The 17,083-nt window shown below is 42.1% G+C and overlaps 1 protein-coding gene across 1 annotated transcript in view; it reads left to right on the top strand.

The window, feature by feature from the left end:
- The window catches only part of BAZ1B (bromodomain adjacent to zinc finger domain 1B), a 52,209-nt gene that overhangs the window by 8,752 nt on the left and 26,374 nt on the right, over positions 1 to 17,083 (top strand). The window contains exons 3-9 of the mRNA XM_074593725.1: positions 93 to 237; positions 1,122 to 1,320; positions 5,411 to 5,532; positions 6,400 to 6,597; positions 8,861 to 10,556; positions 14,807 to 14,945; positions 15,426 to 15,556. Of these exons, the coding sequence (XP_074449826.1) occupies positions 93 to 237; positions 1,122 to 1,320; positions 5,411 to 5,532; positions 6,400 to 6,597; positions 8,861 to 10,556; positions 14,807 to 14,945; positions 15,426 to 15,556 (2,630 nt within the window). The remainder of the gene's footprint in view (positions 1 to 92; positions 238 to 1,121; positions 1,321 to 5,410; positions 5,533 to 6,399; positions 6,598 to 8,860; positions 10,557 to 14,806; positions 14,946 to 15,425; positions 15,557 to 17,083) is intronic.

Raw genomic sequence — 17,083 nt, 5'->3', positions numbered from 1 at the left:
CGAGTTCTCCGAATTGCGAAATGGGAGGCTACTTACTTTGCATTTTGACTTTTATTCCCTGGATAATGAAAACTTCTCGTGTGCTTGCTCAGCTTGAAGGAGGAGTTCCCCATCTGGTATGAGAAACTGGTACTGGAAATAGTCCACCACAACACTGTATCTTTGGAAAAGTTGGTGGATGCAGCTTGGCTGGAGATCATGACAAAATTTGCAGTGGGAGAAGAGTGTGACTTTGAGGTGAGGTTCTGTTTTCCGTTTGAACCCGTGCTTTTGCACAGAGCTAATTTTGGATAACTAAAGGCAGTAGATGGGAAGAATATGTTAGCCACTGACATTATCACATAGATGGTGAGAATTTCTTTTCTGTAGAATCCCAGTGACAGCACCGGCTTTTGAATGCAAACTGGTTCCATGAGCAAAAGCACGTGGATGACCCACACTGATGGCAAGAGAAAAATGACTGTGTGCGTGGGGAAATAGAGATACGTTTGTTATACTGCTTAAATATGTGATGGTCTGTGTATATATTTAAATATATATAAAAATACATATTTTAATTAAAAGAACGTATAAATTATAATCTGCTGTAATCCTTTCACCCAGCATGTTCCCAGAAGCCAATGTAGCTTGAAGTCCACTGCTTGCAAATCTCTAACAATGCTCTGATGATGAGAAAATTGCCTCCAAAACTGGGAATGACGGGGGGAACTCAAAATTGTTAAAAATAAGGGAAAGTTCTAAAACGTTCTCTGTTCGCGGTCTGTTTATGCCATATTCTCTCAACTGGGGCTCCTGAGAGAGCATGCTTGCACCTTGCACACACACTCTTTCCTTTGGCTGAGAAAGCAGCATTATTAGACACTGGACAAACTTGGGGATCGGCAGTTCTCTCGTTCTTAGCAATTTGTACAGAACTTCCCGGTAGCAGTAGTAGAAAGTTACCCTGTAATTGTTTCATGAGAGGGATCATGAGCTTCTCTCAAGGAGGATGTCAGTTGAGTGTTTTGCCAAATTGGGGTTTGTAGGTTGTCTTAGCTGCTTTTTTTCCTTCCTTGTAGTGTTAAAGCTCACTAGTTCACGTGTCTTGCTCAGGTTTGGTTTTCATCAATATTTCCATGCAGGTTGGTAAGCAGAAAATGTTGCCCGTGAAAGTTGTGAAAATACATCCCCTGGAGAAAGCTGATGAAGAGGCCTCGGAAAAGAAATCTGATGGAGCCTGTGATTCCCCATCCAGTGACAAGGAGAACTCCAGCCAGGCAGCCCAGGAAAACCAGAAGGAAGCTGTCCTGAAGGAGGACGACAACAGAAGGGAAAGTATGAGTAAGTAGTAAGACAGCATGCCTGCAGGTAGCACCTGCAAGTGAATATTTGAATTTACGTGTGTCTTGGGCCTGGGCTGTGAATGTTGTATGTGACGGTTAAACAGTGTTATGGGATGGAAATCCTGACATTGCCATTGTTAGTGTGCAGCTTTGGTGGCATCAGTACTGTTGGCTTTCAACTGTTTTAAAGCCAAAAATGTGCTGTCGTTCTAAGGTGTAATACCAAAAGCTATGCATGAAATGTATAAGCTTCAAAAACAAAACAAGTATATTTAAAAAAAAGGGGGGGGGAGGGGACAAACAGCAATGATTCATGCAGAATCATAAAGTTCTGATGTGATGTTCATCCTCAGAACAAAAATTGCTAGTTTTAAAGCCTGTTCTGTAGTCAGAGACAAGCTCTAATTCTCTCTCATGTCGCCAGTTGACATAAAAAACAAGAGTGTTTTTTTTCTTTTATTTTAGTTTATCCCCTTTTTACTTCTCAAATGCTGAGACAAAATTCATGCAGAAAAATGCATACTAATTTTTTTTCTAACAGTTCAAAATAAAACCTGCTTGGAAACATTGTTCCCCTCTTTCATATCTGTTCTGCTGTGCTGCAGAACTAAACAGTGGATGTCCAAGGCTTTTCTTGACTCTTAGAAGATACTGTCGAAAGAGGGGGTAAAAAAATAGTTTTATGTCCTGTGTAACTTCTTAAAAATGGAACGATAAGATTCTTTAAAAGATATTTCAATAAGTATTTTAAAACAAAGGGGAAAAAAAAAAACCCAACCCCACAGCATAGATCCAATCCGGATAGCTTAACTTTACAGGCACATAAATGCAATAAACTGTTTACATTTGTAAACAGCCACTCCAGCATCTGGGGAGGGTGTATATAGCCTCCTCTAATGTGGAGAAGAGGAAACCTGGAAAACAGCTTGGCAAACGAATAGCAACATCAGGAGTGGAAAACAAGTTATATATATCAAGCTCTAGTCCTAAGCTTAGTAATTGTCAACTGTTTCTGATTGGTACTGGAAAAAGTTATGAGCTGTTTTGATTTCATTACAGTATAACCAGGAAGGAAAAAAGTGTTGCAGAAATGATCTGGCCTTATCCTTTAGAACAGTAGTTAGGAGAGGGGCTAATGCATGCACTCTTTTTTGTTTGTTTTTGAGTGGTAGTTCTCTCAAACTACCTCATAAAAGGCATGGGAAGTACTTTTTACTTTAGAAATGCTCACTGGCCAAATTTACAGCAGCATTTTTGGGCTTGGGTGTTTAGTGAAGTCTACCATAATATTTTGTTCATTGGTGTGCGGTATTTAACCAGCTGTGGTCAGCTGTGCTCTTGCTGACACTGCCAGTGTGGCGCTCTGTGGTTGGAAGAATGCTGCAGGAATGGGGATTCCTGCGCCTTTTCCAGTCTCTGACTGGGCTGATTATCTGGTCTGTGTTTAGTCATCTCTCTAAACTGTGACTGTCCTACCCTTTCTGTAAAAGAGGAACGGAACCTCAGCACTTTCAAATCAAAGAAGCTGGCAGAGTCATAACATAATCAGTAAATGCAGTAAGGGCTCATTCTTTTGACTCTTCTCCTTGCACATACGCGTTTATATATATTTTATTGGGATATTTTATTGCTAATGCAATATTCTGTGTTATAATAGAACATAGGTTCAGAGTAAACTCATTCCTGAATCTATATTCCAGAGTCCATTAAAATAACTCCGTAGCATTTGTTATGTTTATACAGCATATTACAGAAGTAGTAAAGACTTGCTTTCATTGAGTGGGTCCGGGCCCTGAACTGCACCTGCAGGAGGCTGTGTGCAGCATCTGGAGATGTCTGGCCACACTGACTTTGACTTTTTCTTTCTAATAATTTGCATACTTGACCACTGGCAATACGGGTTGAGGTCACTGTGCAAGATTGAGCATTTAGAAGCAGTAACAGGTTCTACGTAACAGTGTGTGACGGACGAGCTGTATCTTTCTGTGTGCACACGAGGGGGCAGAGTTAACCTTAGCATTTTTACTAATACTCATGTCAAACCTGGTGATTCTGTTGGAGGAAAAAAGGGGCAGAGAAAGAGAGCTTCAGTCTCTCTGGTTAGGAGCCTACTGTGCTTCAGAAACTAAAAATAGGGCTTTATACCAGTTTTATTGCATCATATGTGCAGTCTGAAGTGGCTTTGTATTTTTAGTTGCTTAAGGAGTGAACTCTGGAAAATCTGCAGAGGTGAGAGGAAAGGCTAGTTTTTCCTGAAAATGGATGGTGAACTACTGAAGGCAGGTTCTGCAGCTTGAGCTGTACTTGGAACTAATACTGCTTTGGAAGATCCAAAATAAGTGGTGAATATTAGGAGACAACAGCATATGGGTGCTTTATAAGGTTCCAGTAGTGTAGTGAATATAAGTTTATTACAGTAGAATGCAACAACAAGTGAAACATGCTTTTTGTAAAAGAACTTCAGGAAGGAACGTATGGTGATTTCTTCTTCCCCACCCCTGAGCATCCAGGTGCTGTTTGATGGAATTCAGCGAAGTCATCCCCATTTCTAGAATCTAGAAAGCAGAGGTTGCTTACAGGCCTGTTGCAGAGGCAGCAGTGTAACAAGATTCCTTCAAGGTTAGAACCAGGACTAAGCAACACACTTATTTCGTAAATAAAAATTTGCTATGCATGGCACATGCATCCAGCAAAGGTAACATTCAGCACTTCAAAGGCATTGAGGCTGATCTCTGAAAGCAGACCTTTTACAGAGCGTGAAGTGTCTTGTATGTGACTGTGCTTGTGCTGTAGAGCAGAAAAGCATAGTTCATAATATTTGAACTTATCAAGATTTTTTTTAATAGAAATGTTGAACCGAAGAAGGCAAAAGTTATGTCTCAGCCTGACTTGTGGTAAGAGGATTAGTCTCCTTTCACACATACTATCGCTGTTAGGAAATTCAGTTGGGTTTTGTTTGTTTCTCTGTTTTTAAAGAAAAACTTCTATAGTGAGTGATGTTTGGAGGAGAGGGTTCTCCATTCCATTATGTGAAATGTAGCACTAATGTGGGAAGCAGCTGCCCCTTTGTGTATACGGTGCAGTCAGCCCGTAGCATCTGTGATCTGTTCCTAAACCAGAGTGACTGATTTTTGGAAGGCGGGGGTGGGCAGAACGTGGTTTCATACCATGTAAGCTATAATGCTGCTGAAGCTCAAATTCTATAGGACTTACAATGCGACAATTATATATAGTTGTAAATATATACATATAGTCGTGTGTATATATACCTCTCTAAAAGTCTGACTTAAGTCTAGCATCTACTGATATTCTGCGTATACTTAGTAGATAATTATTCTTCTCTATCATGCTTGCTTTAGCATTTTCTTTGAGTCATAGCTACAAACATAACAACATTCGGGGTTCACTTGGATTTTGTCTTAAATCATTAACATTTGCAACCTGAATATAGAAATAATAGACTCAACCCCAGCTGGCAAGATGATGCGATGCCTTTGTGCTCTTTCAGTTCCATCTCTCTCAGGAATAAAAAGACTGGTTGTATAAGCGTGCTTAAGATCTCCAGCTAAACTAGCCCGCACACATAGAGCTCATAACTGTAAAATGCTTAATGGCCACCAAAGTTAAATGATTTTAAAAGTTAAGTCAGTAATTCCTGCAGTAGAATTATTTCAAGTGTGGCCTGGCAGAGACAGCTAGGGCTCTCAGCAGGAGCTCCCTAAGCAGGTTACTGCTTAGGTTATGAAACCTGTCTCCCCTTCGTGAATTTTCTCCCTTTGCATAGGTAGTTGCAGCTTACCGTCCGTACAGAGGTGGGTTTAAATATTACAAGTGGTCCTTGGTACTCCTTGAAGATAGGTGTTGCCTCTTACTTCAGAGCTGTTTAGGGACTGCATTCCCAGCTTGCATCTTCAGGATATTTCTAAACCCAATTTGAGCCTTTTTCCTGATGTTCTAGTTTAAGCAAACACTGTATAGGTAGCAAGGGGTGGGGTGCCCGGTCCAGCGATGGTCTGAATTCTTTACCGTTTGTTTGGTTTTTTTAACTCTAATACTAAGATACTTAATGTCTCACCTTGCTTTATCAGACGATCGAGCACGTAGGTCTCCTCGGAAGCTTCCCACTTCTTTGAAGAAGGAAGAAAGGAAGTGGGTTCCACCTAAATTCCTGCCACACAAATATGATGTCAAGCTGAAAAATGAAGATAAGGTGAGTTGTCTGCTTGAATCCTTTCTATTATAACATGAACATGCATGTTTAATTAAACAATCACTATTGGTGTGTCTGTACAGCACAATGTAGTACCTTCTGCCAGAGTCATGGTATTGGAAGCGGGATGGCTGTAGTTGTCGGTGAGGCTGGCTAGCCTGGCTGTTTCAATATAGAATTGGGTTTTGTGCGTGGAGACACCTGACAATTCCCTGGTACCACACACGGAGTCACAGTGCTACAGTACCTTTAGAGTGGTTGCTGCTAACCAGCTAATCTCTGGTCAGGCAGTTAATGAAACTTGGTCAGAGGATGACTAGTTAAATCACGAGCGGCCATTGCTGCTCTTGTTGTAATTGAGCTTCTCTGAGAGTCGGAGGTGGCTGTTCTTCGGGAAGCTCTGTGTAGCTGCAGCAGTGCTGTGTGCTTTTTGTCATCTGTTTGCTAATTTGACAAGAGAGGCAGTGCTAACCTCAATTTAATGAGTACCACTCACAGAGTTACTCTTCTGGTCTCCATGAAAAAATAAAAATGAAAAAAAAAAATTAATATGTAAAAGCTTTTAAGGTAGTAGCAAGCACACACTGGAGGAAGGCCAGAGATAAAGCACTGGGCTTTGGCAGGAAATCTGCAACATAAACTAACGCTTTTTACTTTTTTGGCTAACTGAATCTCCTACTGGTCTTGTGCATCGTGGCTCTGCAAGTTCTGTTTGCTTTGTTTTGAGTCTTTGCAAGAGAGCTTTGAAAGAGCAATGAGTTTGTGGACGTGAAGCAGTACAATGGTCCTTGCTCCTTTTAGCCATATGATAGGTATTTATAATGGGGTTAGAAGTTAAATGTTAACAGTCTGTTTGTTATCTCCAAGATCATCAGCAACGTACCAGCAGATAGCTTAGTCCGTACAGAGCGTCCTCCCAACAAGGAGATCCTGAGGTACTTCATCCGTCACAACGCACTACGGGCTGGCACGTGTGAGAACGCCCCGTGGGTAGTGGAGGATGAGCTAGTGAAGAAATACTCTCTCCCCAGTAAATTTAGTGACTTCTTGCTTGACCCACATAAGGTAAGAATTCCTAAAAGTCCCTCCTTTGCTTTCTCACCCATTCCCTACTTTTAAACAGTCTTGGCAGAAACTTCAGTGTGCCAGTTGGGTTTTTGTGCTCCCAAGCTTACATCAACTTTAGAGACTTGCAGAGCAGGAAGGCCCACTCCTCTGAATATTGACCCTTTGTGAGGTGGCACAGCTTGAATATCTACAACAGTGGTCTACTTTGAAAATTTGAGGTGTAACTGCCTTTTCTTGATCTTTCCGATAGTTTGCATTAATGGTCTACAAGTAAAGACATAATTTCCTGGTGTAAGACAAATGGAAAAGCTGTAGTCCTTACCTGGTAATGTCAGTTATTGGGCCTTTTTCATGGTTAGAGTGTAAGAGCTGGATGTGTTTGACTTCGATGCTCGGTTCTTGTATGGCGCTGGATTGAGTGATGGCAGGTACCACCAATTTTGTACCGAATACTCGTAAGTAGCCGGGGTGGTTTTTTCCCCAGCCCTTTGTAATGACCAGCCAAATATACTGCTAACTGTGTAAATGCCAAATCACAAAATCTGCTTTTTTAAAATCCATGTTTGGCTGTAGAGCGCACTATTTTGTTCATTTAGTATACTCACTTTTCCATGGGCTCAGTCTTTGTCAAGCATTGCTCTAAAACTAGAGTAGAAGTGTTTGCTGTATCCCTCTTTCCTCATCAGGAGGAGAACACCCTTTTCTAGCAAATTTCTATGGACTCTTGTGGATGCTTGTAAATTTGCTTAAAGGGAAAAAGAAATTCTTCATATTTGAGCTGTGTTTACCTTTGCTGTAGTGTTTGGGGTCACTGCCTTAATAGAAATGAAAGTATTTGCTGGTGGTGTACAAATTCTTTCATTCAGCGCACTGATGGATGGTATAAAAAAATAAACGCAACTGTAACTTCTTTGGTTTGACCTACTGAAGTCCTTAGCTTTATATTTAGGGATGGCACTTTCTGTAGCATGTCTCCAGCTTGGCATAGAGATTGAATTTATGTTGAGTTTTTAAATTTTGGGAAGTGGCTGGAGAACTTATTAATCCAGAATTAGTACTCTGACAAAATAACTTTTTATAAGTGGTAGTTGGATATACAGTATAAGTTGTAAATGTTCGATTTGTGAATTTGTAATGGTCACCATTCATATCAATGCCAGATGCTTTTGGCTTAGGTAATTCTCTCCAGCAGAGATTTCAAGACAGAATTTTTGTAGAATGAAGTTATGCAGACACTGGATTTGGTGATCGTGCAACCTTCAGTAAAAATTTCTCTAATGGGCTAATGAGGGCTCTTAAACTAAAGCCTTCAAGAGTGAACATCTGTGAGCCAGAAAACCAGAATATTCCTATGGCATTCTTAACTTGGTCATGTTTGTGTATGTCTGTTGTTAAATAAATGCTTCTTAGATGCTTGCACCTTTTGCTGTACTTCCCACTGTGGAATTTTTTTATTGCTAAGGAATCTCAACCCCTGTTTTCTGGTAACTTTATCCATAACCCATAAGCCTGATCCTTGTATTTTATTTTTCACTTCTTATAATACATTAGTATTCTGGGTGCATCCTGAAACTGGGTTTGAGATGCTGAGATAGTCCTGAAATCACTCTCTCTCTGGCTCTGGGTTAAACTGTTCTGTGCTATTAAGTATGCTGTCAGGTAGGTTATTTCAGCAGCTTAAAAAGTCAGATATTCAGTCATGTTACTTCAGAATTGAATCCTGTCTGGCCTTCGTTCCAGGTGCTTTCAGGCAGTTCAGAAACCAGTCTCTGAACTCCTGTCACCCGTCGCTTCTGTGCTCCTCCAGTTTTCCTCTGGGTGGTGAGCTGGGGGGGGGGGCAGGACTGAATCCTACATGACTCACTAAGAAATCTCTTGAGCAGGGGGATAGTTTTTTGAAATTAATGTCAGCGTTTTCCAGGCAAACCCCCTCCCCACAACCTTGTAAGTAGAAACAAAGTGGGTTTATGTAATACAGTAGGAAACATTTAAAATGCTTTGTAGTGTTTCATTTCATAAAGTTAAATGTGAACTTTCTGTAATGAGCTAATGACCTCATAACCAACATAGTGACTATGATGCAGAATATTGAAAGTTGAATTGCAGAAGCCTGTTACCCTTAAGGTATTGAGTACTCCTTGTTCACTGGAAAAATACATTAAAAATAAACATAGGGAAAAATAATAGGCAGAAAAGGATCCAGATAACCTTTATTTACCTTTAAATATTAATATAAAATCATTCCTTCGTTATTTTTCAGTATATGACTCTCAACCCCTCAACAAAGAGGAAGAGCTCTGGATCACCTGACAGAAAGCCTTCTAAGAAATCCAAAGCTGATGGATCATCCCTGGGCCATCCGCTGAGCCCTACTCTGTGGTGCCACGTGCATTTGGAGAAATCTATTATTGACTCTCCACTGAAGGTGAAAAACTCCAAGAATTCAAAATGTCCTAAAGAGGAGCTGGAAGAGGTGATGAAAATCATGTCACCTGCTAAACTTGGTTCTAACTTTCACATTCCAAAGAGGAGCCAACTGGGGAAGGGCAGCAACAAATCCTTGGACAAGAAGCAAAGAGGCAAAAGGGTTCTGAACGGACAAAAGTCATCAGGGAAATCAAAATCTCCTAGGAAAGGCTTGAAGACACCTAAGATGAAAATGAAACAAATGACACTACTGGACATGGCTAAAGGTACTACTAAGGTGTCCAGGGCTCCCAGGAATTCTGGAGGCACTCCTAGGTCTTCCAGCAAACCCCAGAAACATCTGCCTCCTGCTGCACTCCACCTCATTGCTTATTACAAAGAAAACAAAGACCGGGAAGACAAAAAAAGTGCTCTTTCCTGCATCATCTCCAAAACAGCTAGGTTACTCTCACATGAGGATCGTGCCCGTCTCCCTGAGGATTTGCGAGGGTTAGTACAGAAACGCTATGAGCTTCTAGAGCACAGGAAGAAATGGGCCACCATGACAGAGGAGCAGCGAAAGGAGTACATGAAGAAGAAACGGGAGAAGCTGAAAGAGAAATTGAAGGAGAGAGCAAAGGAGCGTAAGGAGAAGGAGATGAAGGAAAAACTGGAAAAACAAAAAAGATACGAGGACCAAGACCTTAAAGGGAAGAGCTTGCCTACTTTTAAACTGGTTGATACTCCAGAAGGACTTCCTAATACGCTCTTTGGGGATGTTGCCATGGTTGTGGAGTTCCTGAGCTGTTACTCAGGGTTATTGATGCCAGATGGTCAATATCCCATTACGGCAGTTTCCCTGATGGAAGCGCTTTGCGCAGAAAAGGGAGGCTTCCTTTATTTGAACCGAGTACTGGTCATTCTCTTGCAGACCCTGCTGCAGGATGAAATTGCTGAAGATTATGGTGAGCTGGGGATGAAGCTTTCTGAAATACCACTTACTTTGCATTCTGCTTCTGAGTTGGTTCGCCTGTGCCTACGCAAGTCAGATGTGCAAGAGGAAAGTGAGGTCTCGGATAATGTAGATGAAAGCAAGGATTCGGCAGCTTTTGAGGATAATGAAGTACAGGATGAGTTTTTGGAGAAACTGGAGACATCGGAGTTCTTTGAGTTGACTCCTGAAGAGAAATTGCGGATACTTGGGGCGCTGTGCCACCGGATTCTAATGACATACTCGGTGCAGGACCACGTGGAGGCCAAGCAGCAGGCATCGGCTGAACTGTGGAAGGAGCGCCTAGCTGTCCTGAAGGAAGAAAATGACAAGAAGAGGGCAGAAAAAAAGAAGCGAAAAGAAATGGTGGCCAAGAATAAGGAGAACGGGAAAGATGAGAATATGATGGGAAGAAATGAAAAGAAAAAAAGCGAGATGATGAAAATGGAGCACCGGGCAGAAATAGAAGCTGATGATATGATCAGTGCTGTGAAGAGCAGGAGGCTTCTTGCCATCCAAGCCAAAAAAGAGAGGGAACAACAAGAAATACAAATGAGAGGTAAGAAAAATACCAGGAGAGTAGAGTGTTTGGGTGTTGTGGAGTAGAGGGAAGAAGTTAGTGGCAAAATTGGCAGCCTATTTTCAAAAGCATTACCTGATTTTAAGGGATTTGCTCCCTGGAGAAGTATAATTCAGCTGCTGTGGTTCCTATGGCAGCTCAAAATCTGGAATGTTAAGAAAAAGCAATAACTGCTTCAGGTTTTTTATCTGCAGGCATCTTTTGTACAATACTCTTCTAATTCTGTCAGGCCTGGACAGGTTGGAGAACATCAAATGTGTTTTGGGGACAGAAAACAAAAAAAATATTTGGATGCATCCAAACATCTTCTGACTTAACGTACAGAGGAGATAATTCCTGCCTAAAAGCTAGTTCCTGCAGCTGCTGCTGGCCTTGCTGTCATGCACATTGTCGGGTTGATGCTAGCAGGCCGTCTCCCAGATAAGGACTTAGGCAATAAATTTGAGTTTCTCACTTTAAAGAATTAGTTATGGAGTTGTAGAAATATAAACTGTCCACTCAAACCTCTATAAATCATATATATCTATATGATATGACCTCTATAAATCATGAGTTGCAATACCAAACTTGGTGTGTTTCTGTGTGAGCAGTGCTTTTTGCTAAGGAGTATGGAATATGAAGAGCAAAATACTCTGGAATTGCACTTGGGGATTTTTTTTTTTTGGTTGTAAATGTGGGTACTGGGCAGATGGAAGTGGACAGCATAGCTCATCTAGGTTATTATTTCCCTTCTGAAATAGTTGAGGGATGAGTGTCCAGCAGGGAGCCTGGCTTATGTGCCTTAGCTGGAATATGGGAGCATCTGTTCTAGGAGACCCGGATAGGTAAATAACATGGAATACCCTGAGGCTCCCGAGGAAGTAAACTGGGCACAACCATGCCTCACATTGGAAGTAAGTAGACCTTGCAGATCTTCTGTTAAGAACTATGAGTCTCAGAAGTATCAATAAACTACTGAAGATCCGGAGTGCTGTTCTGCTTCTCCAGAGAAACAAAATACCAAATATCTAACGTGCTGTAGCTGAATGGCCTCTTGGCCCCAGTTCTTGCCGTGTTCCAGTTGTTTCACAGCAAGTTCAAGTTCACGATAAGATTTTACTGCAAAATTAATGCCGTTTGGACGCTCTTCCTTGGGATGCTGCTTGTTGTTCTCACTTGATAGTTTGTACTAGGTTATATATGAAGAAAAGCAATATTCCATTGATGGGGATAAGAATCATTTGGCTTTTGTGCTAAGGAAGTTTAATTCATTCTTTTGAACTCCGCAAGGAAAACTAGGTCTCTCTAACAGGGAAGGAAGGATTAAACCTTTCATTAAGGTTTGAATTCATACTGCTTCCTTTCCACATAACAAACCCCAGCATTGCAGGCATCCAGGGTTACTCTTACCTGTTAAGCAGTTGCTACCAGGCGTAAAGGTACCCTCAGAGTACCAAAGCTCTTGGTTAACGTTGGTGTTGCTGTAGTTGGGGCTGCAGCATTAGCAGCTCAGAGCTAACAGACTCGGAGGGTGGTGTGGTTTCAGTGTGTGAAAAATAGTTCTGCATAACCGCAGTGAGAACTGCATCAGCGTGCTCCTACCATCACACAGGTGCTCTGGGGGCTTTTTCAGCGCGCTGGCTTTCACACCGCTTCAGTTGCGTTTGCTTTTAATAATGTTAGTATCTCTGGGGGAAGTAAAAGAGTAGTTGCTGACAAAACACCTATTTTTTGTGCACACAATGCACCATAGGTGTCTTGTCAGCAGCTACACTTCTAGATATCTATAAATATAGATCTCAGAGTCAGAGGTTTCTTTTTCACCACTCTGGTAACATCTCTAACACTGGGAGCCCTAACCTCTTTCGAGTCAAACCTATCAAGATTGCAGCCAGTGCTATCTAGTTAGTCTCCGCTCAAAAAAGACCCCACTATAAGAAAGCGTAAACTTTTTGTTGTTGTTCTTTCTTGCCTTCAAAAGAAGTTAATACAGAACTTCCTGTTGAGATAACGTGATTAATATCTGTATTTTCTTGATAGCAAAAGTCAAGTCAGTTCCATTTCCATGTTACAGCAGTACTTGCTAATTGTTCTTGCCTTACCACTCCACGAAGCAATAGCTCCCATACAGTCTGTTGGAGGAGAATGAAGAGCTGGAAGCTTGTACGGCTAACAAAGCCTGCTGAACAGGAAAGTACCAACTAAGACTGGCTTACCGTCACAATTAAAAATGAGATGCAGGGAGGAACCCTTTAGTTTAGTGTTTTCTGTTCTTTCTTACCTCTTCCTTGTTCCAGCACTTAATGGTACCTGCTGCAACTGGTCTTTACAGTCTGATAGAAAAAATACCCGTCTCAGGAGCGTCCCTGGTATCCCATGTTGTAAGCAGTGAAGAGTTTGCTGGCAGAATGGCTTGTTTGGGTTGGAGTCTTGGCTCTTGAGGGGAGGGTACTGAGGAGGAGGGAGGTGCAGCTTGTGCTAGCCTCAGGTGACAGCAGCAAGTCAAGGCGTCAAGGAGAGAAATCCTGGGGGAATTGCATTGCCTCTGTCTCCTTCCAGTGGAAGGTGAGAACAGTAGTTGCTGTAGTCTGGGTCTCCTGATGTGGTTTGTGAGACTCAGGTTTAGGTGACACAAGGCTTTAGCACTGTGAGAGCAGCTGCTCGGACTTCAGTCCTTTGACGCAGGGATTGGTCATAAGGTTTAGGGAGGAGTTTATTTGCAGACATATGGGTTGTGCACCTGCATGTGTCTGCCAGGGAGGGATTAACAGGACAATTTTGCCATGCTGCAGTTACTGTATATCACTGGTATATTATTATGTAAAAGTCGATATATCGAGTTGGTGTAACAAATGCAATAGTATGTTTTTCAGCCTGTCTCCTTCTAATCAGTCAGGACTGATTACATTGGCAGGACTTCAGAGACTTACCAGGTATTAACTAATCAACTGTTATCAAACCTATCGTGATACAGACAGAGTAGGTAGTAGCCTTGCGAAAAGTCCTAGCAAGAAGTTATGTTTCTGCCTGGGCCAGCAGCCAGCGTACCACCTCTGTATGCTCTCTTCTACCTGCCTCGCTCCACCTCACCTCTTCCATATGATCTCATTCCACCTGCTTCAGACACTCCTTTGTGATGCAAAAATACGTCTTCATTTCTTCATCCTGTTTATTTTTTTCCCCCTCAAGTTTTCTCAGGATGCAGAAAAATGTTGCCCATAGCCTTTTGTGCAAGTCTTGAAGGGGTGACGTTTTTGTTAGGCTGAGATCAGGCTCTGAAGAGCCAGGGCGACTCAGTTTGACATTTTGTTCCTTTTTGTTCAGGCAGTTCTTGGTGAAAGTACACCTGTTCTTCAGAGATGGGCAAAGGTGTTGAGAGACTCTTGAACCATTGTGAGAAGCATAAATCCTGTTGGTCTTAATGTTTTGTCTCTTGGCAGAAGCTGCCTTGCTTCTTGCTCCTTACCTAGAGATAAGAAATGACATGTTTTGTTCTGTAAAACTTGCCAAGGAGCCTGCAATGCCACGATTTAGGCCACTTCGTATTTTTCTTTCCTCTCTTTTTTTTTTTTGTTAATAGCCAGGGATGTTGAGAGCTACTGAAATTCCAATACTTCTGTCATGAGTGGGAAACCTGAGGCTTCCATTTTAATGCTCTTCCACATCATAGCATATATGGGGAAAGTGTGAGGAGCTCGGAGATGTGACTCGGTTGCTGTTGTGAGACAGTTGTGCCTGGAAGAGGCCTCTGTTGTGCCAGATCTGTTTTCCCAGTAGGTAAGGTTGTGGGGAGAGCATTCCCCGTAGCTGCAGTTGTGGAAATGCAGGTGTCCGTTGCCCACGCTGACCTCTGTGGTGTCCGGGGCTGGACTGCTCCCAGCACTGGAGCTGGGCAGAGCTGAAGTCTTTGTGCTGTCGTTAAAGGTCTTTGACCCTGTTACATGGGATTGCACAGCAAGGGGTGCCACTTTGAACAATAGTGAGGACTAATTTCTCCAGACAATTTTTATGCAGGCTTTTTTCTTTCCTCAGCCCAGTTCATCCTTATGCCTTGATGTTTTAATAATTCTTAAGTTTGTTCGTGAATGGGAATTAAGATGAAGGGTGGATGGCTGCGCTAAAAGAATATTAACCAAAGTCAGCAATAATTTTTTTTTTTTTAACCCCCTTAGTGTAGTAAAACAAAATAAAATATTGATGTCTGGCTACAATAAAAGATAGCTAATATTTCTCTGTGCTAATTCCAACAGTGAGGATGGAGAAAGAAGCAGAGGAAGAAAGAATCCGGAAGCATAAAGCTGCAGCTGAGAAAACTTTCCAGGATGGAATTGCCAAAGCAAAGCTGGTGATGCGCAGGACCCCAGTTGGCACCGATCGTAACCATAACAGGTAAGAAAGGAAAAGATCCTGAGCTGCCAGATGTCCCCTCTGAGAGGAGCTTTATCAGATAGCAGCCTCCAAGATGTGACAGAGTGTTGAGAGGACTCCGTCCTTGTGCATTGAACTGTGGAAGAGAGCAGAAGTGAGTTTTTTGTGCATATAGAGTGTAACGGCATTCACTGGTTTGCATGGCCTTCCTGTGGAGGTCAGGACCACTAGCCAGTGGAAACTTCAAGTGCTTGCATCAGTACTGAAGAACCTAATTACCATCTTATTTTTTCATGTTTATTGCACAGGAATGGTCTTAGAATGGATTCTAATAAAAGCTTTTCATGTTTCTCAACTGTGCTAATGTAAAAGATATGCATGCATTCAGTTTTTATTGAGACAAGCACACAGATGCTTCTCCCCTCTACGCAAATAAAGGCAGATGTCTGTAAAGAGCCGGAAGAGGAGACAGATACCCATTAACATGTATGTTTCCTACAGATATTGGCTGTTTTCGGATGAGGTTCCTGGCTTATTCATTGAGAAAGGCTGGGTACATGACAGTATCGACTACAGGTTCATCCTTCCCCATCAGAAAAGAGACGATTTTAAAAAGGACTACAGCCCAGGAGGTATGATCAGCCTGCTTCTCTGTGGGTATTTCTTTCATTGCTGTCTGCCTGTTAGAATGGCTTTGTGAATGTGAGAGAGAACTGTCTAGTCTGAATGTTTTCATGGGGATACTCTGATTTAAGCCTTCTTTAAACTCTAGAAGCCTCCACAAAGGGAGTCTGATGGTCATGATGATCTCCCTCCTGCTGCGGCAGGTCTCGAGACTGCCTGCAATGTACCACATAAGGACCATGGGATACAATCACCTCTCTTTTAAAAGCAGTGAGGTTGTTGTCAATTGTGATTAATCCCTCTGGTTTACTCCGATCCTGATGAGTTGCAGCGTGCCAGACTCTGTGTACATGCGGTCAGTTGTGTGCTGCAGAGAGTGAGGGTATCCATCACAATGCTAATGTTCCGCTGGCGGCAAGACTCCCTCGTTAACCTGTGAAATAGTAGCAGCATGGTCTTCTAGAAATCTGTGGCTTTGGTGATTGAGGCCGTTTTGGCAAACAGCCCCTTTGGACGTGTCCTCTCAGCCTGCTGTTCACCTTGTACTGAACATGCAGGTGAGGTGCAACGACCAGCTGAAGTTCTAGTGCTTCCTCTGTAATTTTGCAGGGCTGACTTGGAGCCTGGGTGATGGAGCCTGCAGGCAGAACTTGGACATGCACAAAAATCAGTCTGTGGGGAGGGAAACTTAACAATTCTATGTAGTTCTTGGTACAGAGGAGCATGCTGTAATCTCACCCCAGCTGCAGTTCCAGTCCTGATCATTTCTTGCTTCTTTTGAAGCATCGTAGGCTGATGCTGAGTCCATCTACAGCAACACTGCATGTGAGGGACTGTACTGAGTTGAACCAGAGAGCCCTCACCTGCTGGTATTTTGTCTTAGACAATGGGCAGAGTAGACATCTGTAGAAGAATGGAACAGGGCAAACCTACATTGAGATACTTCATCGGGCATGTAACTCTCCAGCCATCTGCGTCTTGGTGGCTTGTTGAGCTGGAGGCGGTACCATTCGGTGGCCCTCGATGGGTTGTATTTTCTTACGTGAACCTTTTCAAATACTGACCAGTCATGTTCCTGTACAGCAGCTTGCTCCCACCTGTATTAACTTCTCAACTGCTGCCTGTGTATCTGCACAGCCAGTGTGCAAGATTTCAGCTCTCTTTGAAACTTAAGTGAAGGCTTAAATAAGCAAAGGTTTAAATTCACATCAGACTGTCATCTAAGATGCTCAGAAATACAAATACTTCCTATTTATAATTCATTCATACTGTCAGTATAGCTAAAAAGTGAAACTTGTTTTATGTATTTGAAATAGTAGGACTGCTTTTCTTAATTTCATGTATGTGCTTTATGATGCAGTAATTTCTTTAAAAATCCGTTATCTTTTTTTTGTATTTCTGTAAATTCGTATAACTGTGAGCTTTAGCAAGCTGGGTTAGTTTTCCCTGACAAATGTATTGTTCACCCGGATGCTGAATGTAAACACTTAACTGGAGATAAGTTATTTTTTGCAAAATAAAAACACTTGCTGAGG

This window comes from Larus michahellis, chromosome 7, assembly GCF_964199755.1.
Source record: "Larus michahellis chromosome 7, bLarMic1.1, whole genome shotgun sequence".
NCBI lineage: Eukaryota > Metazoa > Chordata > Aves > Charadriiformes > Laridae > Larus > Larus michahellis.
Note: the sequence above shows the minus strand (reverse complement) of the source record. Positions and strands in the feature narration are given on the sequence as shown.